A 24,718-nucleotide genomic window follows, 5' to 3' on the forward strand; every position below is an offset into this window, starting at 1 on the left:
CCTGGGTTCAAGCGATTCTCGTGCCTCGATCTCCGGAGTAGCTGGGATTACAGGCACCTGCCACCACACCCGGCTAATTTTTGTATTTTAGTAGAGACGGGTTTTGCCATGTTGGCCAGGCTGGTCTCGAACTCCTGACCTCAGGCGATCCACCTGCCTCGGCCTCCCAAAGTGTTGGGATTACAGGTGTGAGCCACTGTGCCCAGCCAAAAAAATGTTTCTGAAAGAATATGTGTATGTGCACGCGTACACATGTGGCAGGGGGTGAGAGGGAGAGACTTGTATAATCAGAGATTTAGTATTTGATACAATGGGAAAGAATAAACAGAATTAAGTGATAACAACCACCATTTATTGGATCTGTACTATATGCCAAACATGTTGTGAAATGTTTTATGCACAATGTTTCATTTAACTTTCAAAGCAACCCAGTGAGGGAGAAATGTATGAGCCCATTTTACAGTTGAAGAAACAGGCTCACTGACACACAGCTCATGAGTGGGGCCGAGCTCCAGGACTGAGATCCTGATGCCCATTTTCTGAACCACTGCTGGCTACTGCTTTCCAAGGGCTAGAGATGAGAAAAAAAAGGAAATTGGTTTATGGTGTGGCAGAGGTCTTGCGATGAGACATAAAGAATTCTCTGACAATGAGAGCTGTTTGGTTGTAGTCGGAGTAATTAGGCTTGTTAGAGCTCTTCCTCTGAGGGCCTTTACATTTAAGATGAATGGATGCTTCTATGCCTGGATTGTTTGAGGGAAACGCTGTCTATTCCCAGCGCGGGGCTGGCCTGTTTGAACTAACTGACAGCCTCACTGGGGATACAGGTTTGCCACACGCGAAACCGTTAGATAACAGGAGAAGATAGCGCAGGATATGAGCCCCGAATGGGACTGGCAGAAAGTGAGGGCTACCGACAGGCAGAGGCTACTGTGGTTCAAAGCAAGGGCTTTGCGGTCAGGCGGGCAGACTTGTGTTTGAGTCCCGGCTGGCTCTACTGCTTTTGTGACCTTGGGTACGTTGCCTAACCTCTCTAAGCTTTGGTTTCCTAGTCAGTAAAAAGAGCCTAAGAATAGAACCTACTTTGGAGGGATGCCATGAAAATTAAATAAGATGATCCATGTAAAATGCTTGGCACAGAACCTGGACATAATCAGAATACAATGGGGGAGGAGCTGCTATAATAATGACTATTGTTGGAGTCCAGAGGCGGGAGACAGCGGCACAGAACAGAGGGCTAGGTCGGTGGGAGTCGAGAAAGTCTTCCTGGGAAACCTGAGTTTCGTCCTGGAGCTTGAAGAGGTGGTCAGGTGAAATGAACAGGAAGGCACAGAGACGGAGGTAGGCAGGGCTCAGGTAATGGAGTGAGATTTCAAATGCCCTATCGCTTTCAAAGAAAAATCTGGTTTGATCTGTGGTTGAAGTAGAGAAGGAAGTTGACTATGGGGAAGAGGTGGGAAAGAGATGAGGTCTTCCATCCTTGTTTCCAAACCCAAAATGTGAACAGAGACGAACCTCAGGGACCTAAACAAGAAATCCGACACCCAGGGCTTCTTTGCCCACTTCTGGGCTGTTGTGGGAGGAGAAGGGGTAAGAGCCTGGGAAATGGCTGAGGGCAGAGCTGGTGGCGGATGGGGACAGGACCTGAAACAAGGGAAGTTAGGAAATGTGGGCGAGGCCCTTAATGACTGTGTGGGCTGACTCATGTGGGAGACCTAGCTTCAAGGCCGCATGGAGATCCAGCATCCTGTCAGGCGGGAGGCCAATTGCGAGACCCTGGGCATCTCTAGTCTAAAGAGTTGCCAGCTAAGCGTGGGAGTCCCTAGGGGAGCAATCCTTGTGCTAATCCAATTATTCCCTAACAGCCTGCCTTACCTCCCTGATGTGAAGATGAACTCCTTAGGAGCCAGGTTCTCCAGGAAAGATGCTCTATGCTTTTTTTTTTTTTTTTTTTTTGTAGAGACGGAGTCTTCCTCTGTCACCCAGGCTGGAGTGCAGTGGTGCAATTTTGGCTCACTGCAACCTCTGCCTCCTGGGTTTAAGCAATTCTCCTACCCCAGCCTCCCGAGTAGCTGGGATTACAGGCACACGCCACCACACCCAGCTAATTTCTTTTGTATTTTAGTAGAGACGGGATTTCACCGTGTTGCCCAGGTTGGTCTCGAACTCCTGAGCTCAGGCAATCCGCCCGCCTCGGCCTCCCAAAGTGCTAGGATTACAGGCATGAGCCACCCCGCCTGGCCCAGACGCCGCTCTATGCTTAAACATCTGCCAAATACCTGCTGTCAACCACTTATGTCGAGCATCATGTGGGCCTTGCCAAAAATGCTAATCCTCAGTTCTTTTCCCTAGAATCTGATTCCATGGGTTTAGGGATTCGGGAATCTATTTTCTAACAAGCATCCAGGTGATTCTTCAGGAAAGGCAAATTTGGAAAAGGCTGACTTGATAGTCTCTTAAATTCCCTTCAGTCCTAAATCTAGGCAGCAGAGAGTGTGTAGCAGGAAGAGCCCCTGGCTGATAGCAAGAGGCCGATTCTAGCCGGACCCTGCAGTTCACATGGCCCTGCGCTGGGGAAGCCCTAGAAGGGAAGGTTGGCTGCAGAGAAGGGAGTTTTCACCCATCAGTAATCAAGGTCCCAATAGAAGTGAAAATGGAAGTCAGGGAACAATTGGTTTTGAGCATCTTCCTGGGGCTTTTTCCCTTGCCTGGGACTGGCAGGACAGTGTAGGTCTGAGCCGCTTCCACGATACACAAGGGGGCACTTAAGCCCAAAGAATTTTTAAAACGTGCCTAAATTCCACAACTAATCAGAGGAGGCAGCAATCCAGATCTCCTGGTCTTCACCCTCCTCATTGTTGGGGTGCACCGCAGGGCACGCATGTTTCCTTGTGGCTTGTGGGAAAGCCATTGTCGTGGAGCGCCAGCGTCCTGAGTCCCTGGAAATTCTCCCAAGTGACCTGGAATCTAACATTTCCCTGGATTTGCACAGTCTATGATTGAAAGAACCGGGTCTGCGGTGGTGGGCAGGACTGAGGAAAGACCGTGAAAGCGGTAAGCACGGGAAGCAGGACTGAAAAGGAAAGAGGCACAGGGGCTCACAAAACCTGAGGGCCGCGTCCCAATGGGTGACCTGACCCATCAAGGTCTAACACCTGGCGGTGGCAAAGCTGGGCGAGAACCCCCGATCCACCTTTCCAAGCTGGGGCAGGGAAAAGGCAGAGTGCGAAGCGAGGTCTGATTTTGCAGAAGCTTTTTAGAAATTCGCTGTCAGAGAAACCGAAAGACCAAACAAAACCCCTAAAAATCCAAGCCCGATTATTTCATCCACGTGGCACAAGAGCAAGCCAAAAAAAAAAGAGGGGGGTGGCGTCGTAGGGCGGGGGAAGAGTCACCCGTCCCGCCCCTGCTGGAAGGAAGGGATTTGCCGGGAGAGCAAACTTCTGACACCGCCTGGGTCGCTGACTCCGCGCGGCCGGGCGGGAGGGAGGTCGAGGAGGCCGCTCGCACAAAGCCGCGGAGCCGCTGCCCCCTCTCCCCGCCCCCTGCCCGGCCAACGCCGAAGCGCGGAGAGCAGCCGCGGGCCCTTTAAGGGCCGCGAGGTGCGCGGTCTCTTTAAGGCGGGTCCTGGTGGTTTCTGTTTTCTGAAGGAAGTGACGGGGGGTGGGATTGAATGAAAAGTGCAAAACACAGGCTCGCAGCGCTGAAGCCCGGGGCCGCGGAGCCGGGCCGGGGCAGCGAAGTCTCCGCCTCGGGGCCGCCGGGGGCGCGCTGCCGAGCGCTACCCACGTGCGTCCGCGCCACCTCGCGGGCGACCCCGCGGCCAAGGCCCCCGGCGGAGCGGCTCCCGGGCGCCCCGAACTAGCCCCCAACTTTGGGCGAAGTTTGCCTGCGCTTCTCCCCGCCCCCACGCGGCGCGCCGGGGCCGCGGACTGCAGCGGCCCCCGGGGATGCGCCTTCCCGGGGTACCCCTGGCGCGCCCTGCGCTGCTGCTGCTGCTGCTGCTGTTCGCGGCGCTGCTGGGAACGGGTGCGTCGGCCGAGCTGCGGGTCCGCGTGCGGCTGCCGGACGGCCAGGTGACCGAGGAGAGCCTGCAGGCGGACAGCGACGCCGACAGCATCAGCCTCGAGCTGCGCAAGCCCGACGGCACCCTCGTCTCCTTCACCGCCGACTTCAAGAAGGTGAGGCGCCCTCACTCGCCGGGGTGGCACCTTCAAGCCTGAGCCCCCCGGGATCCCAGGCGCCCTCTTGCCTGCAGACGGAAAGACGGGCCCAGGAGGGAGACGCGGCTGGCCCAAGGTCACGCCAGGCTCTTCTCTACACCTCTTTGCCCACTCCCCAGGGCCCACCCCTTCATTCTCTCCAAAGAACCCCTCTGCTGCCCTTTCTCACTCCCTCCTCCAGCGCTCCCAGAGCCCCCCAGGTGCTAACCCTCCTCCAGAACTCCTACTAACGACTGGACTCCCTTCTTGGAGTCATAACCCTGTGCTCTAGTGGGAAAGTCCTAGGCGAAGTGTTCTCACTGTGGGCTCTCACTGTGGGTTCTCGCTGTGTGATCTAGAGCAAGCAAGTCTCTTTCCTCCTATGGGCCTGGCTTCTCACCCCTGTACAGGGCACTGAGGGGTATGCGAGGCCTCCCAGCCCTGACATTTTGGAGTCCCTCTGTCACCTCTCCCTCTGTTTCACTTTTCTGGGGAGAGCTGGTTGCCCCGGTCCCTCTCAAGCCGGGAGAAGTCCTGTCTCCTCTTTGGTCTGGAAGGCTGGGGCGCTTGCAGCAGGAGGATCCTGGAGAGATACCCCAGCTGAGGCCCCCTCCCTCTGGGAGAAGTGCTGCCCTTCACTCTGCCTGGCAGAGAAGCGAGCCAACCCCCCTATTTTGGCCCAGATTAGTGTGTGTGTGTGTGTATGTGTGTGTCTGTCCGTCCCAGATTAGGGTTAGGGAGTTAGAGACCAGCCCGGGGTGTGTGTGTGTGTGTGTGTGTGTGTGTGTCCCAGATTAGGGTTAGGGAGTTACAGACCAGCCTGGGTGTGTGTGTGTGTGTGTGTGTGTGTGTGTGTGTGTGTGTGCGTGTGTGTGTCCCAGATTAGGGTTAGGGAGTTACAGACCAGCCTGGGGGTGTGGGTGTGTGTGTGTGTGTGTGTGTCCCAGATTAGGATTAGGGAGTTACAGACCAGCCTGGGGTGTGTGTGTGTGTGTGTGTGTCCGTCCCAGATTAGGGTTAGGGGTGTGTGTGTGTGTGCGTGCGTGCGTGCGTGCGTGCGTGTGTGTCCCAGATTAGGGTTAGGGAGTTACAGACCAGCCTGGGGTGTGTGTGTGTGTGTGTCCGTCCCAGATTAGGGTTAGGGAGTTAGAGACCAGCCCGCTCTTGGTGTGTGTGTGTCTGTGTTGGAGGGAACAAGAAGGGCCTTGCACCCAGGGGGCTGGGGGATTATCAGGAAATGGGCCTGGATGGTGAGTGACTAACAGTGACCCAGGAGCAGGAAAGCTGGAGGAAAAGACGGTGGGTAAGTCTTAGGTATTCAAAAGGAGCGTTCTGTCTCCTTCCCCCAGCTAAAGAGAGGCCCTGTGAGGCTCTGTCCCTGGGAGAGTGCAGGGGTGAAGCAGATTAGATAGCTGGGGGAGCCCCGGGCCGTGGGGACCCTTGCTGAAGCGCCTGTCTTTCCTCCCTCGTAGAGACAGGGCGCTTTAGAGGAGAGGTGGCGGAGTTTGGGGAGTCAGTTAGGGACCCAGCCGGATTGCCATAGTTAGCAGGGGTGAGGGGTTAGGCTTGATCGCTAGAAGGAGGTGGGGTTGGGGGTTGAGGCTTGACCACTGATTGCCCCAGGGCCACGGAGTTGTCACTGACATTGGACATAAGCAGGCAGATGGGGGGTGGGGTAGTGAGCGTTCACACATGGGAAGACTTTGTAGCCCATCCTTACTCCGCAGGCCTAAGCTAGACTCTCAGATGCAGGTTGAGAGAGAGGGAAGCTGAGAGGGTCGGCTTCCCCCCCACTGCCTCCCCACCTAAACCCTAGGAGAATTTTATCAAGTGTGTTCTGTTCCTGAAAAATCTATGTTAGTGGCTGGATCCATCAGGAATCGGGGATCTAATCTTCTGTCCAAGCCCTTTGTCCTTGAAAGTTAGCCTTAGGCCAGGCTGTGAGGCTCCCACCCCCCCTGCCCACTGGACGTCATCTTGTGGCTGCACTAGAATCCTGCAGAGACTTCCCTGGCTGTGGCCAGGATAGTGAAAGGCAATGGGTAGGGCTGAGCTTTTATAGCCTTTAGCTACAGCTGGAAGGTTTTTATTGCTTTGATCTGAAGGGAGAGGCTAAGAAGTGCCCAGGTAGCTGTGCCCAGGCAGCCACTAGTGCCCAGGCAGTAGTGGCTGATGGCAGGGGTGGGGTGCTGGGGATTGGAGTGAGGGTATGCTGGGCATCTGACTGCCCAGTTAGAAAGTACATTTGGAGATTGTGAGCACCTCATTTGAATCTCTGCAGTGGTTCAGACCTCCATCCAGGTTTCTGAAGTCTGATTTTCAGGTTAGCCTCTGACCCAGAAGCTACCATTTCATACCCACCTCTGGCATCTCCAATTTCATCAGCAAGGGAGGGAATTGGGAGTGGAAGACACAGAAAAGAAACCAGCTTTCCCGAGTCCCTTTAACTCCAGGTTTCTCCATTGGCCTAGGACGGGATGGAGTTGGAGAGTGCAGTGTGGGGGAGAATAGCCTTATCCTCACCCAGGCTACTCACTCACTGCCTGCACTGGCCATAGCAGCTTCTATGTCCAAATCCTTCCAGGGTGGGTCACCTCTCAGTTCTCAAGGCCTCATGCCTCATAGTCTTTGTCAGATTTCTACAAGAAAGTTCGGTCTAGAAGGAATGATTTTTCCTATAAGAAAAAGACTCGGGCTGGGTGTGGTGGCTCACATCTATAATCCCAGGATTTGGGGAGGCTGAGGCAGGCGTATTGCTTGAAACCAGGAATATGAAATCTTCAGGCCAAATGAGACCCCTGTCTCTACAAAAAATTAAAAAATTAGCTGAGCACGTTGGTGTGTGCCTTGTAGTCCCAGCTATTCAAGGAGGCTGAGGCAGGAAAATCACTTGAGCCCGGGAGCTGAGGCTGCACTGAGCTGCAATTGTGCTACTGCATTCCAGCCTGGGAAGTCGTGCTTTTTGTGTTTCTTGTACCAAACTCATTTGCAGTGGTTTGGGAAAAGTCCTAATCTACTTGGGAAGAGTCTTGTTTGCCATTTGATCACATTGGGGAGAACAGTCCAGACAGAATGAGACAGACTTGGTTTACCACTTATTAGCAGGTTCACCCTGGGCAAGCTATTTGATCTCTCCAGGCCTTCATTTCTTCATCTGTAAAGTGGGCATATCCCACGGTTAGTAGTGCCTATGACATACTCACTCTGTATTAGATACTGTGTTAAGTGCTCAAGACATAGGAGCCGTTAGCTTTGCTAATTGTGGCTCACACAGCATTTCAGCAAGGATCTTCTCTGCTAAACTTGGACTCAAAGACATTGAACAACAGACCCAAGGTCATGCAGAAAAGTCAGTACTGAGCCTGGAGGAGCCTTGAGCTCTTCATCGTAACCTTCTCCTTGAAGTTCCATAATTGCTGGCCAGCCCCTCAGAGCAGGAGCAGCCATCCTTGTCCTGACAGTCCACCCAGGGCAGCAGTGAGCCCCGCTGTGTGGGATGGGACCAAGGCCTGTATCTGATTCCCAACCCTATCCAGCCCCCTCTCTCCAGCCCTTCCCACCCGTTTGCCTCTACCCGCGTCAGAGTTCTGACAGTCTAACTCTTTCCCACACTGCCACCCTGAACCTTGACGCAGCACAGCAGTCACAGTCGTCAACCCACTGGAGGACACTTAGCCTGGAGCCCAGGTGAGGCTTGCAGACTCAGTAGCTTGCAGCTATCAAATGGCCATCATGCATTACTGCAAGCCCTGCCCAGAGGCTGAGTGAAGGCCATCAGGCTGACTGAGCCGCAGCTCTGAAAGAATGCCACAGCTCCGAAAGAATGCCACAGTTCAGTGGCTCGCAGCTTTGCCGCACCTCACAATCACCTGGGGAGCTTTGAAAACTCCCAATACCTGGGCTGCAGTGATTTCACCCTACCAGTGAAATCAGAATATCTCAGGATGGGAGTCAGGCAGCAGTCGTTTTGGTTTTGTTTTTTCTTTTAAAGAACCCAGGTGATGTAATCCCAGCACTTTGGGAGGCCGAGGCAGACAGATCACAAGGTCAGGAGTTCGAGACCAGCCTGGCCAATATGGCGAAACCCCGTCTCTACTAAAAATTAAAAAATAAAAAAAATTAGCTGGGCATGGTGGCATGCACCTGTAGTCCCAGCTACTCAGGAGGCTGAGGCAGGAGAATCGCTTGAATCCAGGAAGTGGAGGTTGCAGTGAGCCAGGATCGCGCCACTGCACTCCAGTCTGGGTGACAAAAGAACCCAGGTGATTCCAATGTGCAGCAAAGTTTGGGAACCACTGGCACAATTGCTCTAGGGGAGGGGAGGGGACCTGGAGAAGGAGCCAGGTCAGGTTAAATGAGGGTAGGGCCCAAACTCAGTCACATATTTGAAACCTGTCATCTTACCCACAGTAATCCTAATGTGTTTTGAGCAGCACATATACTTCAGGCCTAATGCTGTGTGCCCTCAGTACACAAACTAATTCACAGTGTGCCCTCGGTGGGCAACACTCTCCTTTATACTCCACATCCTATGGGTGTAATTAGCCCTGGATGTACATAATCACTGGCATATCTAATCATAGGTGTGTCACCATCCCCTCTCCCTAACCTGGCTGTTTGACAGCCCTTCTGGTCTACCTCCTGGAAGCTGGTATTCTTGCCAATTTCTCTTTCACCTCTGTCCCCCAGTCCGAGTGGCCAAAAGCTGGGAAGAGGATGAGTCACGCTCCAGGCTGCCTGCCTTGGGGCTGACCGGATGGGGAGGGTGATACTGACAGATATGAAGAAGGTCATGTGTGATGGCATCAGGGTGGTGGGTGGTGGGGGTCCCTTTCCCCTCCCAGCATCAGGGAGGATAAGGAGACACAGACTCCAAAAGTGTGGAAAGAGGGGATCCTGAAGGCCCACAGCTGGAGCCTTGGAGGGAATAAGCAAGATAAGGGGAACCGTACAGCTGTGTGGGTCAGCTCAGGGCCACTTCGAAGGGACGAGGACCCATGGAGGCTGGAAGCTTGAGCCCTGTCCTGGGCACTGATGAGTGAGTGGGAGCCAGAGGAAGGGATAGTCCAAAGAATGCTAGAGCCCCTGTGCCGGGGGGCCTGGTCTGGGGGTAGGGGAGCAACACGGGAAGCCTTGAGTTGCAGTCAGTGAAGATGTGGAATGTGCAGTGTCCACGTTGTCACCTAAGAACGTGTATCCCAAGGAGATATCACAGCACATAGATGTGGCACTGAGAAGCTTTCAGGGCCCAGTCTGCCTCTACCCTGTCTGTGTTAGTACCCTTAAGATTTGGCATGGAGACATCTGATGGATGGAAAGTCTCCTTGGGGAGGAGAAGGCAGTGGAGGTGCTTTCGGGAGAGGCCCAGACTTTTCTGGAGCTCAGAGCATTTCCTCACAGGTATTTACAAGAAGTCGCCAGATGGAATGACCAGGCTTACTGACATGGGGCTCCTGGGTCTAACACCTGTCCCTCCTCTGCGTGTGAGGAATTCCTCCTTAGATCAGGGATGGGCAGCCCTGCCTGAGGGTTCAGACCCCCTCCCTGGAGCTTGGCCAGCATCTCCCACCCCTGAATGCTATGTCCACTTGGAGTCCTAGCAAAAGATCCAGGCAGGCCATGAAGACTGCCACCTGGGATAATGGAGGATCCTGCTGGGAAGCTGGTGGGGAGAGTGAGTTAGTTCCCTCCCAGGCTTCCCAAGGCACAGAGAGGTGGTGGAGATAAACTTAGGACAGGCTCCTGTTCCGCAGGTGGAGGGCCCAGCCTTGAAGTGAGGATTGCATAGGGTCTGGAGATCACCCATTGAGCAGTCCCTCATGTCATACATGGTCTTATTCGATCCTCACTGCCACAGACAGCAGGAGGCAAATGGTGCCTCTCTATGTAGACGTGCAGGCTGAGGCCTGGAGCTCTCAAGTAAGGCTGACAAGATCAAGCAGCTGATGATCCGATATTAGGACCCAGGGTTCCTTTCAGTATATCCTGACTGCCTGTCTGCCATGGTACCATGAGTGGGCTCCTTCCAATAGGCTAAAGAACCCTGGGGAGGGAGGTGGAGGGGAGAAGGAGGCTGGAAAAAACCTTGGTGCAGAGGAACAAATCCACAGAGACCCTCGTTTGTACAGACGTGGGCTGGGCCACTTCCCCCACGCTCTTACCTACAGTGGATGCAGTATTGGCTACTTGGCCATGCCTGCAACTCCTCTCTCCCTTGCATGGCCTCTTGGGGAGCTGGGTGAGGGGGATGAGTTTGGAAAATATCTCACCAAGGCCAGATGTGGTGGCTCATGCCTATAATCACGGCATTTTGGGAGGCTGAGGCAGGCGAATTACTTGAGGCCAGGAGTTCGAGACCAGCCTGATCAACATGGTGAAACCCTGTCCCTACTAAAAGTACAAAAATTAGCCAGGCATGGTGGTGTGTGCCTATAATTTCAGCTACTCTGGGGGCTGAGGCAGGAGAATCACTTGAACCAGGGAGGCAGAGGTTGCAGTGAGCTGAGATCACGCCGTTGCATTCCAGCCTGGGCAATGGAGTGAGACTCCATCTCAAAAGAAAAGAAAATATCTCACAGACATTAGTGAGCAATCACTATGTACGTTTTTTCCTGCCACTTACCCACTGTGTGACTTGGCAAGTCACTTAACCTCTCTGAGCCCCAGGCCCCTTGCCGGTACACCAGAGACAACAGTGTGATGCTCGGGGCTCAGTGTGCGCAGTGACTAAGAGGCCTTTCGCAGAACAGAGGCCCGCGTGGGCATGTGAGGAGCGAGGTGCCAGTGCCTGCAGGCCGGGAGGTCCCTCTACCCCACCGTTAAGCATGTTGCTGCTGCTGCTTTTCTGCTGTAGGGACCAAAGCATCATGAGGAGCTAACATCCTTGAAGTTGGCAAGTGTTGAAGTGGCTGCCACTAGGGATTCAGATAAAGGGCAGGGAGCAAGGGAGGCATCACGGCTGGGAATGCGGGTGAGAGGGAAGCATGGAGACCCGTCTTAGGAGCACTGAGTCAGCGGCACAGTGGGGCGCAGTTGATCCACATAAAGCCTCACATTTTTCCTGCAGCAGTCAGGACAGTGGTGACCTTTGGGATTCGGCTGACAGAGCACTGGTCTGGGGAGGGGCTGGGGGCAGGAGCACTGCTCTGGGTGAGTGGTTGTGCTAATGCCCCATGACAAGCGGCCTCTGTCCAGGCCTAGCCCTGAGGGGATGCTGGCATCTCATCATGGGGCAGCCTAGGTCCCTGGGCACTGGCCTCGGGATGTGCGTGACCTGGCTTTGGGTGGAATCCATCTACCCCGTTCCTGCTCGAGAAGCCTGGGCAGAGCAGCCAGGGTGCTTCCAGCTTTGCCGTGGGGCTAGGAAGGCACTGCTTCCTGGCTGGCTCTCCAGGCTAAACCCCCTCTCCCCTCCCCAGCCCAGCGAAGCCAGCCCCTTCTCTAGCCATAAAGCAGCCCCAGCCAGGAGCAGAGGAATAAATATTTAGATTGGCTCAGCCCGGGCCCCAGAATCACGCTCTCTGGTGTGACATGAAGGAGACCAAGATGGCAGAGGACACTCCCAGGAGACAGCGCCAGCTGTCCAGGAGCAAGGGGGCTGGAAGAGTGGGAGGGGGCCAAGTGGCTTTGTGTGGCCCTAGAGCGATGACCTGCAGCCTGGGCCGTGACCAGCACTGGACAGTGGTGGCTGGAAGCAGGGTGTGGAAGGAAGGGGCAGTCTGCTTCTCTGGCCCCCTTTGCTTTCCATTCCCCTGCAGGCGGGCCTCCCCTCAACCCCCAGGGCTTTCTGGGGAGGGGCTGAGGAAGAACGCCTGGAGAATGGGGCCAGCTAGGAGCCATGATGGGAAGGCAGGGTGCCAGAGCAGACTAGGCAGGCTGGAGCGAGGTGATGACATGCGGTGAGAGTTTGTGCTTCTGCATGTACGCATGTACACGTGTGTGTGTGTGTATGTGTGTGTACACATGTTATGAGAAGTGGTGTCGGGAGGAGGCGTGTGAGGAGAATCGAGCAAGTGAGGAGGGTGATGCGGGATGTGCCCTGACACTGGGCGTGGGATGGGGAATTCACAGGGGGGTGTGTGTGGGGACTGCGGAGAGGGGTGTGATGAGAGGGTGGGGAGTCACCTCTGCCGGGAACAGGGAGACTGAGGGAGGAGACAGGCCCAGATGCGCCCCTGTGGAGGGAATGGGAATGTGGAACAGGAGCCACTGGGAGACCTTGCGGGAAGGAGACTGAGACCCAGCTTGTCTGTGAAAGAGGACTGTGTGCGCAAATGGGGAAGCTGTGTGAGCCTGTGTGTCAGTTCAGATTAGGCTCGGCCGTGAGTAACATAAACCCCCAGGAACAGCGGCTGAGGCTGTGGCAAAACAGCCTGTTTCATTCTTCCCAATGTTATCTGAGTCTGGAAGCCAGTCAGGGCTGGTGTGACAGCCCTGCTATCCCCTGGGATCCAGGGGCTCCCTCCCCACCCTCAGTGCTGAGCACAGGATGTCTGCCCAGGGGTGCTCTGCCGTGTCTCAGCACATTCCCCCAGTACGGCTGAACCAGAGCAGCCTTCCCTCTGGAGACACAGGTGGATCCCAGTCAGACAGCATGGCTGGGATGGGCACAGGGAGGAATTGAGTATCTAGACAAGGGCTAAGAGGGGAGCCAGGACAAGCATGAAGATCACTGGACTCAGAGTCAGGAGGTCTGGGCTTCTGGCCCTGGCTCTGCCACTGTGTGACTCATGAAGGTTACTTCCCTGCTGAACCTCACTGGACCATGAACTAGATGATCCCCTAAACCTTCTAGATGCCAAAATAGCAGCTGTAGCACTACCAGCCTGCAGGAGCCCAGCTACAGGAAAGGCCAAGAAGAAAGAGTGTCTGCACATTGGAGGCCGGTGGGTTGATGGAGGCCCTAGAGCATTCATTCGTTCCTCCAGCTACTAAGCATTGAGTCCCAGCTGTGCGACAGACCCCAGGGTCACTATGTGAGTAGGCTAGAGTCGCTGCTCTTGAGCCAGAGGCAGGTCACAGAGGGCCTGGATGACTTACTGCCTGGGCAGAAGGTGCTCCATGAGGACAGAGATCATCTGCCCGGGGCATTGAGATCCAAGGCACTCTCACAACCTCAGGCGGAGTCTGATTCAGCTCCAAACCACAGGTCCCTCATGTCACCCCAGGCTCAAACCCACCAATGACTTCCAGAGAGGCACAAGAGGAAGCCTCCCACTCCTCCGCCTGGTTCAGACCCTGCGTCCTGCTTGTGTCCTGGCCCCTTGCCAACCTCATCAGCACTCACTACCCTTCCCTTCCTCCCCTAGTACATTCCACCACTTTTCTCGGAGAACTTTTCCATGCTGTTGTTCATTCACCCTTCACGTATTCCTTATCAGATGTTTATTGAACACCTGCTGTGTTCCAGGGGGCAGGGATGCACTTCAAGCAAGCCACTTTTCCCGGCTCAAGAAGTTGAGTCTGGAAAGAAAGACAAGTAAAGAGGTCAGCACAAACACAGTGGGAGGAGACAGTGGGATTTGTGCTCTAGAGGCAGCGACTGGGATTGGCCAACTCTGCAGAAGGGCTGGTGAGGGCAGCACTGGGAGGGCAGTCAGAGGAGGGTCGTTTGTGAGCTGTGCCCTGCACACAAGGCACAGATGAGACAGCTCTAGACAGCTGAGCACAGGGCATCCAGGCTGAGGAACCTGCTCACAGAAAGGCCTAGGGGTGACAGAGCATCGCTCATTCTGGGAACTACAAGCTCTCCGGTTCAGTGCATGGGAAGTGCAGCAGTTGCTGTGAGCAGGGACCTGGGATGCCAGGCTCTGGGGGTAGGCTTTCTGGTGAGGACAAAGGGAGCCCTTGAAGGGCATTCGGCTGCTTGGGTGATAGTAGCATGGAGGGATGATTGGGTGGGGCATTGGGAGACTCACGCCTCGCTGTCTTCTGTAAACGCCTCATTGCTGGAAAGCCCTCCAACCTTTAACTGTCAAGGGCCAATGAGGCGTCCCTCACTGTGCGAAGTCTTCCCTCCCTCATGCCACCCTCAGCCCCAACCTTAAGGGGACAACAAGCACTCCCTCATCCACCCTTTACCTCCATTGCACTTGGAGTAAACCTCAACCCTAGGCCTATTGTTCACTGACTTGAGTTGTCAGAAGTCAGCCTCCTCCACCATCCCCTGGAAAACAGGAATCTGTCTTGGCCAAGGCCACTCCCCTGCCAGGTGCTTGTGAAGGCTCTGCCCCAGGTCATGCTAATCAGTGCTCTCCCACTGATTGGCTGATTACTTGCAAGCCCCAGAGGAGTCAACTGACCTGTCTAGGCCGTAGATACATCTAGAAGAGAAAAATCTTGGCTCCTGGGTCTTCAGGAGTGGAGTAGATTTCAGTTGGAGCAAGGCAGACATAGAGCCAGGAATTGCAGCAACAAGAGAGAAACCGAATGTTCAGCCCACTGTGTTCTGAAACCTTTCACTCATTTATTCCCTGCAACAGTCCCTCGAGGTAGATACCGTCGTTTTACTCATCTTGCCAATGTGGAAACTATGGTACAGAGAGGTTAAGTAAATCCCCTCAAGGTTATGTGGCCAGCAGAGGCAAAGCCAGGATCTGAACATGGGTAACACTGGCTCCAGAGCCTTTGTTCTTAAATTCTGTGCTATCCTAGAGCCTACTACTCCTTACTTAAAACTACAGACGAGGACCCTAGCAAACACTGATTCCCTGAGGTACTTGCCACACCCTCTGCATGGCCCAGATCCTGGCCCTGGATGTGGTATGTTCCAGTTCTTCCAGGTAGGCTGGAGTTTCCTGGAAGCTTGTGGGAGAAGGAGCCTTATAACAACCTCCCGTCTTGGGGGCTCCCGTCCTGAGCCTCAGGAGCCTGCCTGCAGCCCCTGTCGTAGGCTCTTCCCCAGCTAAGCATCTGCTTTAGGCATTAGGCCACATGAAGTACATCATCCCAATAGATTCCTGGGCAAGGAGGAAGCCTGGGAGCCAGGCTTCCATCTGGCCTGGGCTTAGCATCTGAGGGGACTTTCACCCTTCCCTGTGAAGGTTGGAGGAAGAGGGGGCCCCAGAACCTTGCCAGGGAGTCTGAGGTGCAAGGAGTGGAAAGCAGGAGGGACACTGGTCAGGATGATAGAGCCCTGTTACCAAATAGACCCAGAAAGTAGGGCTGCCCGCTCCTTCTCAGGGATCAGCAAGTGGAATGTGCTTTTCTGGGGAAATAGGACGAAAGGGCCAGGCGCAGTGGCTCACGCCTGTAATCCCAGCACTTTGGGAGGCCAAGGCGGGTGGATCACCTGAGGTCAGGAGTTCGATACCAGCCTGGGCAACCTGGTGAAACCCTGTCTTTACAAAATACAAAAATTAGCCGGGCATGGTGGCACATGCCTGTAATCCCAGCTACTCCAGAGGCTGAGGCAGGAGAATTGCTTGAGCCTGGGAGGTGGAAGTTGCAGTGAGCTGAGATTGCACCACTGCACTCCAGCCTGGGTGACGGAATGAGATTCGGTCTCCAAAAAAAAAAAAAAAAAAAAAAAAAAACACGCACACAAAGAAGAGACTGGAGAATTTGCGGTTTAAAAAGTCCTGGCAGAGGCCGGGCACAGTGGCTCACGCCTGTAATCCCAACACTTTGGGAGGCTGAGGCAGGCAGATCACAAGCTCAGGAGATCAAGACCATCCTGGCCAACATGGAGAAACACTGTCTCTACTAAAAATACAAAAATTAGCTGGGCATGGTGGCCCATGCATGTAGTCCCAGCTACTCGGGAGGCTGAGGCAGGAGAATCGCTTGAACCCGGGAGGTGGAGGTTGCAGTGAGCCAAGATCGCGCCATTGCACTCCACCCTGGTGACAGAGCAAGACTCTGTCTCAAAAAAAAAAAAAAAAAAAAATGAAGTCCTGGCAGGGCAGGCAGGCGGGTTAGAAGGATATTCCTTCCTCCTCTTCTCCTCTTATTTGTGTCATGCTTTTTGGTAGTTGCAGGAACCACGAGCCAGAGCTGCCACATTCCAAGGCAGGTGTGCTGACTTAAGGCAGGCTGCCGCCAGATGGGCATGATGGGGAGCGGGTCCTAATCCCACCTCTGCTGCTGGCCAGCTCAGGCATCAAGGGCAGACCCCACAACCTCTGTGTGCCCGAGTTCCAGCTTCTTTAGCTGAGCATCAAGGAGATGAGACTAGCTGATCCAGGAGGCAATTATGGATTCTGGTTAAGACAGCTCAGGCTTTGAAGTCAGACTGTCTGGGTTAAGATCCTGGCTATGTTTCCTCTTAGTCCATGACCTTGAACAGCTTACCTAATCCAAGCTCGGTAACAATCATAGCTCCTACCGCCTGTTGTAAGGATTTTAAAGAGGATCATACATCCTTTTGACCCATAGAAACAATGTTTTTTCTCTTCTAGTTACAAATTTCAGTACCTCTTTTTCCTATACAAATAGGAGATACGGAGGAATTCTTCTCTGTGAGAAATTATCATTCCCTTCCTGCACCCCCAGTCAGTTCCCATTTTGACAGCATTTTGTTATTGTCATTGATGACATTATTAATATAGAAGCAGGAAAAAAGCTCAAATAGATTTCTTTCATCCTCTAGTCTGGTCTGAAAGTTCAAATACCTTCTCTTGCCAATGGTAGTCAGGTGATGTCACCAAGCAAAGAGACCCCCTGAGCAGCCCTGAGACTTCCGGATATTTCATGCACCTGTGGTATTGGAGAAGCTGCTGTGAGTATCCAGATAGGCTTCTCTCCAAAGAGTCAGAGCTGAAAATACCAGGGAAGTGGTTTTTGGATCCTTCCTGGGGGATCCTGCCAGGGACATGGCCTGGCTCAAGCTCTAGCAGGGGAAGTCTGGTATCAAGTCTCACCTGGCAGGAATTGAGCCCAGAATGGAATATGCTACAGGCAGAGCAGCCTCCCATCTCTCCTCAGCCGACCTGAGTGAGGGGAAGATCAGATAGCCCAGGCTGGCAGGACAAGGAGATTGCAGCATCATGACCAAGAAGGGATTTCCTGTTGAGAGGAAGCAGGGGTTAAGCTGAGCTCTGATTCACCTTCTTCACAAATCTCTGGGATCATAAGGAACCTAATGGAACCTTCCTCAACAGCTGAGCCTCAGTTTCCCTTTCTGGAAAACCTCCCCCTATACTTCCATACCTCATTGTTCCAGAGATCATTTACAATAAAAGCAAGTAAGAGAAACTCTGTGTAGAGTTAAAGGATTGCAGAAATACATGGGCATTTATGAGATGACATGCACTTGTTTGTTGCAGACTACCTACGATGCTTGCTGGTCACCTACAAGAGTAATCCCAGCTAGCGCTTACCCCATGTGAGAATCTTCCAGATAACTTACTTAGTCCTCACCACGACCCTGTCACATAACTGGGATCATCCCCATTTTACACATCAGAGAAATTAGGGGAAAGCCTGGAGGACTCACTAATACATTGCAGCTTCGGGGCAGAGCTGTGAGTCCCTTGCCACATGTATTGGACTCCAAGGGGGCCACTCAGAGCCTGTTGCTGAGACACTTCTGTTTTTGAGGGTGTACAGCAAGTACTCAGTGACTGTGTGGTGGGGAGCTGGGGCCCGGGCATTAATAGATGATCCACAGAGCTGTCATTCTAAGTCTCAGTGCAGAGCCATAGGGGTTCCCAGCAGAGAATGGTCACTGAGGCCAGGGTGCCTCCACCACAGGAGGGGTCTTGACAGATGTAGACCACTTCTGACTGGGACCCACTAACTTCTCACTGGGAGCAGAGTTAATCAAGTCACAGAGATGGGTAAGAAGGCAAGGGGCCCCTTCTCATGTGGTGAGCAGTGCAGGTGGGCAGAGCACAGGGCTCCAGCAGCCAGATAGGGAAGGGGGCCCCAGCCCACCCTACAGCTCTACTCCCTCCATCCTGCTGCAGACCCCCCATTCACACAGTGAGTCAGTAACAGGAAGGAGCCCTTGGACTGCGGCAATGCCATTAGCGACCCCATGGGGGAAAGGGGAAGTGGGGAAGGAAAGGAAAAGGCGAGGCATCCTAGCTCCCTCAGGCCGGAAGGCTGCAACAGCTGCAGCCAGCCTCCCTGTCTGCCCTCACCCCGTCCCGGCTCCGCCACCCCACTCACTCAGAGGTCGGTGGCCAGGAGCCTGGCCAATCAGAAGCACCAAGGGCATCTTGAGACCTCTCCCCAAATCTACTGAATAAGAATGTCTAAGATTTCTAGCCATTACAACTACAAAGAAAAAAAAAGTCAGAGAAAGGAACTCTGGAATCAGTACTGGAAAAGTCCAGCCCTCCTCCATGATGCCCTGGTCAGGTGCCTGTAGAGGCCCTGACCCACCCTGATCAGGGTGAGGTTAAGGGGTTCCACCAAGAGGAATCATCAGCTGGAAAAAACTCTAGTGGTTCACTTTGTCAATTTTCCAGGAGGCTTTGGAACATTTGGGGTGTGTTCTTTCTTTTAAGTCACGGGTTTAAATGGAAAAGATAAAAATTCCTAGACCAGCAGGAGGGAGGTGTCTGTTGCCGGGCAGTGTCCAGGCATCCTCTTCAGGGGCCAAGCTGAGCACCCGGTGGGCCAGTGGGAAGGTCCCGCACCCTCCAGCTGTTCCCATCCTCCTGCCCTTCTTCAGGATGTGAAGATCTTTCGGGCCCTGATCCTGGGGGAGCTGGAGAAGGGGCAGAGTCAGTTCCAGGCCCTCTGCTTTGTCACCCAGCTGCAGCACAATGAGATCATCCCCAGTGAGGCCATGGCCAAGCTCCGGCAGGTAAGTGCCCCACCAGGCCTGCCTGGCCCAGATCCCGACCCGCAGACCCAGCCCAGATCCCATCCCACAGACGCGGCCCCTGCAGCCAGCCTAGCTCTAAGCTCTGATTCCCCAATCTTAGCCTCTCACCCAGCTCCTCATCTTCATGCTGTTCCTGGACCCACTGCCCTTGACCTGCCCTCATCCCTGGTACCCCATTCACCCTAGAGTCCTGAGCCCCTGATTTTGCCCCAGGCCAAACCTGACCCTACAGCTGCAGATCGCTAACTGAACCCCAACTCTCAGATTTCTCCCGTCTGGTTCCAGCACCTCCCCGTGTGTGACAGGCTAGGGGCTTGGGCTCTGAGGTCAGATCAGGCATCACATCTCCTCCGTCACTCATTAGTTGGGTGACATTGGACAAGTTACTTTCAAAGCCACAATTTTCTCATTGAAACTGGGTTATGGGGGAATTCAGTGAGCTAACATATGTAGTGTTCAAGACCCTCAAAGCTGCCGGCCTGCTCCTGCTGTCTTCTTAGACCCAGGGCCTTGCCCCAGCCTCATCTAAGTTCCCTGGCCTGTCCAGCAGAGCCCGCCCTGGGGGCCTCCTCGCCCCTGCGCTTCAACTGCTTTCCCAAAGGGACTTGGTTCCCTGGATGTTGGAAAGTACGTGATTCCAGAGGTCATATGCCCTGGCACAGCTTGCCTGGCCCACCCACCTCCACCTCCCATCCACACCTCAGCATTCTCCATCAGGCCCCAGAGGTCAGCCCAGTGGCCAGCACATAGTTTGGGAAGTGTCCATTCTGGATAGAAGCTGAAAAGGCTGGACTGTACTCTAGGCATCAGTTTCACTACCAGTTGGAGACGGGTGGGGCTGCCACCCTGCAGATGGCCCCAGCATTCTAAAGGCAGTCAGCCTGGGCTTGCCTGACTCTGGAGGGTCAGGGGAAGATGGACAGGGGGCATTCTGAAGCCAGGTAGGAGTGACTTCTCTCCCACACACAGAAAAATCCCCGGGCAGTGCGGCAGGCGGAGGAGGTTCGGGGTCTGGAGCATCTGCACATGGATGTCGCTGTCAACTTCAGCCAGGGGGCCCTGCTGAGCCCCCATCTCCACAACGTGTGTGCCGAGGCCGTGGATGCCATCTACACCCGCCAGGAGGATGTCAGGTTCTGGCTGGAGCAAGGTCAGCTGGGAGCTGGGCACTGCCCACTGCTGGGTGGAGGGAAGGGGACGGGGAGACAGCACAGAGCAGTGGAGGAGGGCAGAGGCATCATTAGCCGAGTCTCATCATTAGCCAAGTCTCATCATTAGCCTTTCCTTTGTTCAGGAGACATTTACTGAACACCTACAGAGATGTATTGGCACAGGAATCAGAGATGTAGACACTCAGTTCCTGTCCCCCAGCAGGGTAGATCTGCACAGAGTTAAGTGTGATAGAGTACCATGATAGCTACAGGTGTTCAGGGAGGGACCCCCAAACCAGGCTACAGTTGGTCTGGGAAGGCTTCCTGGAGGAAATGGCACCTGTGTGACTATTCAGTGAGAAGATTCAGCCAGAGGAAAGGGCCCTACTCCAGGCAGGGCACACAGACTCTGCTAGGCCCTGTGGAGGGAGATTCCCAGGTACTTCCCCTTGTCCCTGCTCTTAGTGAGGACACAGAGATGGGGCCTTCTGTCATGGGTGTGGGGCACAAGGACACCCTGCCCCCCTCCACTGTCACCTCTCAGATATCAGCTTCAGGCCCTCCCTGGTGCCAGCATCTCTGCCCCAAGATCCTTGGAAGCTCCTCTCCATACTACATGGTCCCTGCCTTCTTGACCTCTGTGACTTCAGCGCTGACCCCTCTCTGGGTACCTTTCCCAGGACCGCCCTCAGGTCCTCTGTGTGGAGGGGAGAGGGAAATGGCGCCATTCCAACTCTGGGCCCCTGTGCCTTCTGCCAGCCAACTGAGCACTGGAGAAATGCCTGCTCCTCCCAGGGCAGGCCCAGATTTAGAAATGCCCAACCGAGCTGTGGTCTTGCCCTCCACACGTATACACCCTCCCCCATGGCCTGCACCCCAGACTATGCCACAAGCTTGACATAAGCGTCCTCCAGAAGCTGGCCTTTCCCATACAGCCCCTGAGCCTAATAGGGCCAGTCGCTTCCGTCTCCTCCAGCGCCCCAATATGCACACTTTCCCATTTGATACGAGCCCTGGCCACCCTGACCGGACCTGCCCCTCTGTGGGTGTGCTTAGCTGGCCCTTCTCTGCCTAGCCCTACTCAGATGTCACTTTTTTTTTTTTTTTGAGATAGAGTCTCACTGTTGTCCCCCAGGCTGGAGTGCAGTGGCACGATCTCGGCTCACTGCAACCTCCGCCTCCCGGGTTCCAGCAATTGTCCTGCCTCAGCCTCCAGGGTAGCTGAGATTATAGGTGCCCGCCACCGTGCCCAGCTAATTTTTGTGCTTTTAGTAGAAACGAGGTTTCACCATGTTGGCCAGGCTGGTCTCAAACTCCTGGCCTCAGGTATCCACCCACCTCAGACTCCTAAAGTGCTGGGATTACAGGCATGAGCCACTGTGCCCGGCCAGATGTCACCTTTTTTAAGAAGCCTTCCTTGACTTCCAACCTTGTCTCCCCACGCCTCTATCTCAGCACACTCCAGTATGGTGATTTTTTAAAGCACTGGGTGGCAGTGTGGTCGAGTGGAGGCCTTGAAACCTTGGCCAGATCATTAAACTCTGGGTCGATGTTCTCATCAGTAAAACAGGGATGACGATACTTAGCCCATGGAGTGACAGATGGAGGTACTGTAAGTAGAGCCCGTGGCACACGTTGATGCCGTAGAGGAGGGTGATTCCTATTTAATCTGTCTCTCCCACGAGCCCAGCACGGAGGAGCCTAGTAACCAGGTCTTACCTCTGTGTCCCATGGCAAGCTTGGAAATGGAGGTGTCTGTAAATGCCTATTGGATGACAGAGGAGACCAAGTGGGGAATGGCAGAGGCCTCTGGCTAGGGGAGCTCCTTCCCTCCCTCCCTACCTCCCTCCCTGATCCTTGCCTCTCTCCCCCAGGTGTGGACAGTTCTGTGTTCGAGGCTCTGCCCAAGGCCTCAGAGCAGGCGGAGCTGCCTCGCTGCGGGCAGGTGGGGGAGCGCGGGCAGCCTTGTGTCTGCCGCTATGGGCTGAGCCTGGCCTGGTACCCCTGCATGCTCAAGTACTGCCACAGCCGCGACCGGCCCACGCCCTACAAGTGTGGCATCCGCAGCTGCCAGAAGAGCTACAGCTTCGATTTCTACGTGCCCCACAGGCAGCTGTGTCTCTGGGATGAGGATCCCTACCCAGGCTAGGGTGGGAGCAACCTGGCGGGTGGCTGCTCTGGGCCCACTGCTCTTCATCAGCCACTAGAGGGGTGGCAACCCCCACCTGAGGCCTTATTTCCACTCCCCTGGCCCTAGAGCCTGGGCCCCTCTGGCCCCATCTCACATGACTGTGAAGGGGGTGCGGCATGGCAGGGGGTCTCATGAAGGCACCCCCATTCCCACCCTGTGCCTTCCTCGCAGGCAGAGAGGGAGAGAGGGGCTCCCCAGGCCTACACCCCTCCCTCCTGCATCTCCCCTGGAGCGTTCACTTACAAGCTGCCAAAACGTGATGGCCTATGGTTGTTCTGTTGAACTCCTTAAATGTTTAGACCCTAAAAGGAGTCTATACCTGGACATCCACCTCCCCAGACACAACTCCCCTCCCCATGCACACATCTGGAAGGAGCTGGCCCCTCAGTCCCTTCCTACTCCCCAACAAGGGGCTCACTATCCCCAAAGAAGGAGCTGTTGGGGACCCACGACGCAGCCCCTGTACTGGATTACAGCATGTTCTCATTTCTGGCCCCGAGGCTGCCTGTGGGGCGAATGGAGACCTCCCACCACTGAGACAGATCACAGACCACGAGTGCCTTTCCCGGACCTGGACGTTGCCTCCAGAGCAGGCACCAGCTCTTTCCCTCTCTACACAGAAATATTTTTGTAAGCTTCTGGGGCAGGGAGGGAGCATGAAGTACGAGGAAAACTTGAATTCCAGATTTTTAATGCAAAGTATTTATCATTTCTACCAGAAATAAACGTTTTAAGTTTTTACTTGACTGACGAGACCCAGAGTTTGGAGAAAACTTTTGGCCAGTGCTGCCACCTGGTGTCAGAAGTGTCCCCACACCCTAGCAGTGGCCTATCTTGGAACAACAACTTTGAAAGCACCTACTGTGTGCTCAGCCATTTGAGGAAGGAAGGAGGAGAAGGAAGATGTTACTAGGGAAGGATGAGATAAAACTTCTCCACCCAAGACAATGAGACAGACATAGCTGCAACCGTAGTAAGCCAGTCAGAAATAGCCAGCGCGAAGGCAAGAGATGGGATGGAGATTGGAACCCCGCTTCAGATCTGGGCTCAGCTACTTACCTGCTGTGCAGCCATGGGTCAAGTTGCTTGACCTTTCTGTGCCTCCACTCCCTTAGCTATAAAATGAGCTTACTTAAGAGACTGAAGTGAATTCTTGCATGTCAAGCATCTAGCACATAGTGCTGTTAGCCATTCTTAGTATCATTACTATTAGTGAAAAAAACAGACATTCCTGCAGCTATAAGTCTGACTCAATGAAATCAGACATCTGGAAGGCTCTCCACTTCCAAAGTATCTTTCAACATGAAAAGGCTGTAATAGGAAGTGCCGGGCAGGGTTCTGGATGGTTCCAGAACGAGGGATGTGCAGGTTGCATGTATTGGGAAAGGCTTTCCGGAAAAGCTGGGGTGTGGGTTGAGGCTGGAAGATGGCAACGATTTGGTAAGATGGAGGCAGGAGTGTTTTAGGGGCTGGGAGAGTCTCATGGGTTCCCCAGGGGACTCAACTTTCTCAAGGAAGAGATGGGGAGAGTCAGATCCTTCCCTGAAGGCCTTGGCGAGGGAAGGGGTTTGCAGGGCGGTCCCCTTTACTCTGCTCCCAGAACTCCCAGAACAGGCTGCAACCGCCCCTTGAACTCATGCAGGCCAGAGGGTTGAGGGAGCTGGGCTTGCTTGGCCTTGGTTGAGCTGAGGGTCAGCGGGGAGATAACCCTTTTCAGGTGGGCACACCTCCCTTCTGAACCTGTTTTCAAGGACCAGCTCAGCCTTGCTGGGGGATGGGGAGGGAGCTGTCCCATCAGTCACCCCCCAGGCCTTTTTCTCCTTCCCTTTCTGCCAGGACCTCCATCCCGAGCCCCAGCCATTGCTCCAGGAGGGCGAGGGACACTTGGAGAAGGCACCTGCTACCTCCTGTGTGCCTTTTTTGATGGAAGGGGAGTCCCCAAATCAGTATGTCTTCCCTTCTGATTTCCAAGTCACCAAAAATAATGCTTTTTTAAAAAGCAATGTTTTTAAGACTTGGAGTGTTTTTCTGACCTTCCTTGACTAGCACCTCCTAGCTTGTCTGGCCCCTGCAGTGAGGGGGCTCTGGACACCATCACTACAGACATCAGCTGCCTTGGGCTCCTTCTTAGTCTCAAGGGATGGTGATGAGAAGATTCCCTGAGACTGTTGGCTGACCTTACACTCTGCAAAGTAGGCACCTCCCACAGGGCCACATCCAAGGGCTCGAGTCCACCATTCCAAAGCACTCGCCCAACCGCCTCAGCCCCACTGTCACAGCGCCTGAAATCCTGCCGTGACAGTCACTTCTTTGCTGAAAAGCAAATTTTAGTGTGCGTCAGAATCACTTAGGAGCTTGTTGAAATCGATGTAGGTGGTCAGCTGTTTGGCAAACACTG

At 54.3% G+C, this 24,718-nt stretch overlaps 1 protein-coding gene across 1 annotated transcript; it reads left to right on the top strand.

Annotated features, from left to right (window-relative positions):
• Positions 1 to 3,419: 3,419 nt before the first annotated feature.
• Positions 3,420 to 23,066, top strand: OAF (out at first homolog). Its single transcript, XM_054439143.2, has 4 exons — positions 3,420 to 4,181; positions 18,823 to 18,957; positions 19,948 to 20,128; positions 22,004 to 23,066. Exons 1-4 carry the CDS (start codon positions 3,951 to 3,953, stop codon positions 22,276 to 22,278), a joined length of 822 nt encoding a protein of 273 aa, XP_054295118.2. The 5' UTR covers positions 3,420 to 3,950; the 3' UTR covers positions 22,279 to 23,066.
• Positions 23,067 to 24,718: the final 1,652 nt, after the last annotated feature.

The sequence above is a fragment of the Pongo pygmaeus genome, chromosome 9 (genome assembly GCF_028885625.2).
Source record: "Pongo pygmaeus isolate AG05252 chromosome 9, NHGRI_mPonPyg2-v2.0_pri, whole genome shotgun sequence".
NCBI classification, from domain to species: domain Eukaryota; kingdom Metazoa; phylum Chordata; class Mammalia; order Primates; family Hominidae; genus Pongo; species Pongo pygmaeus.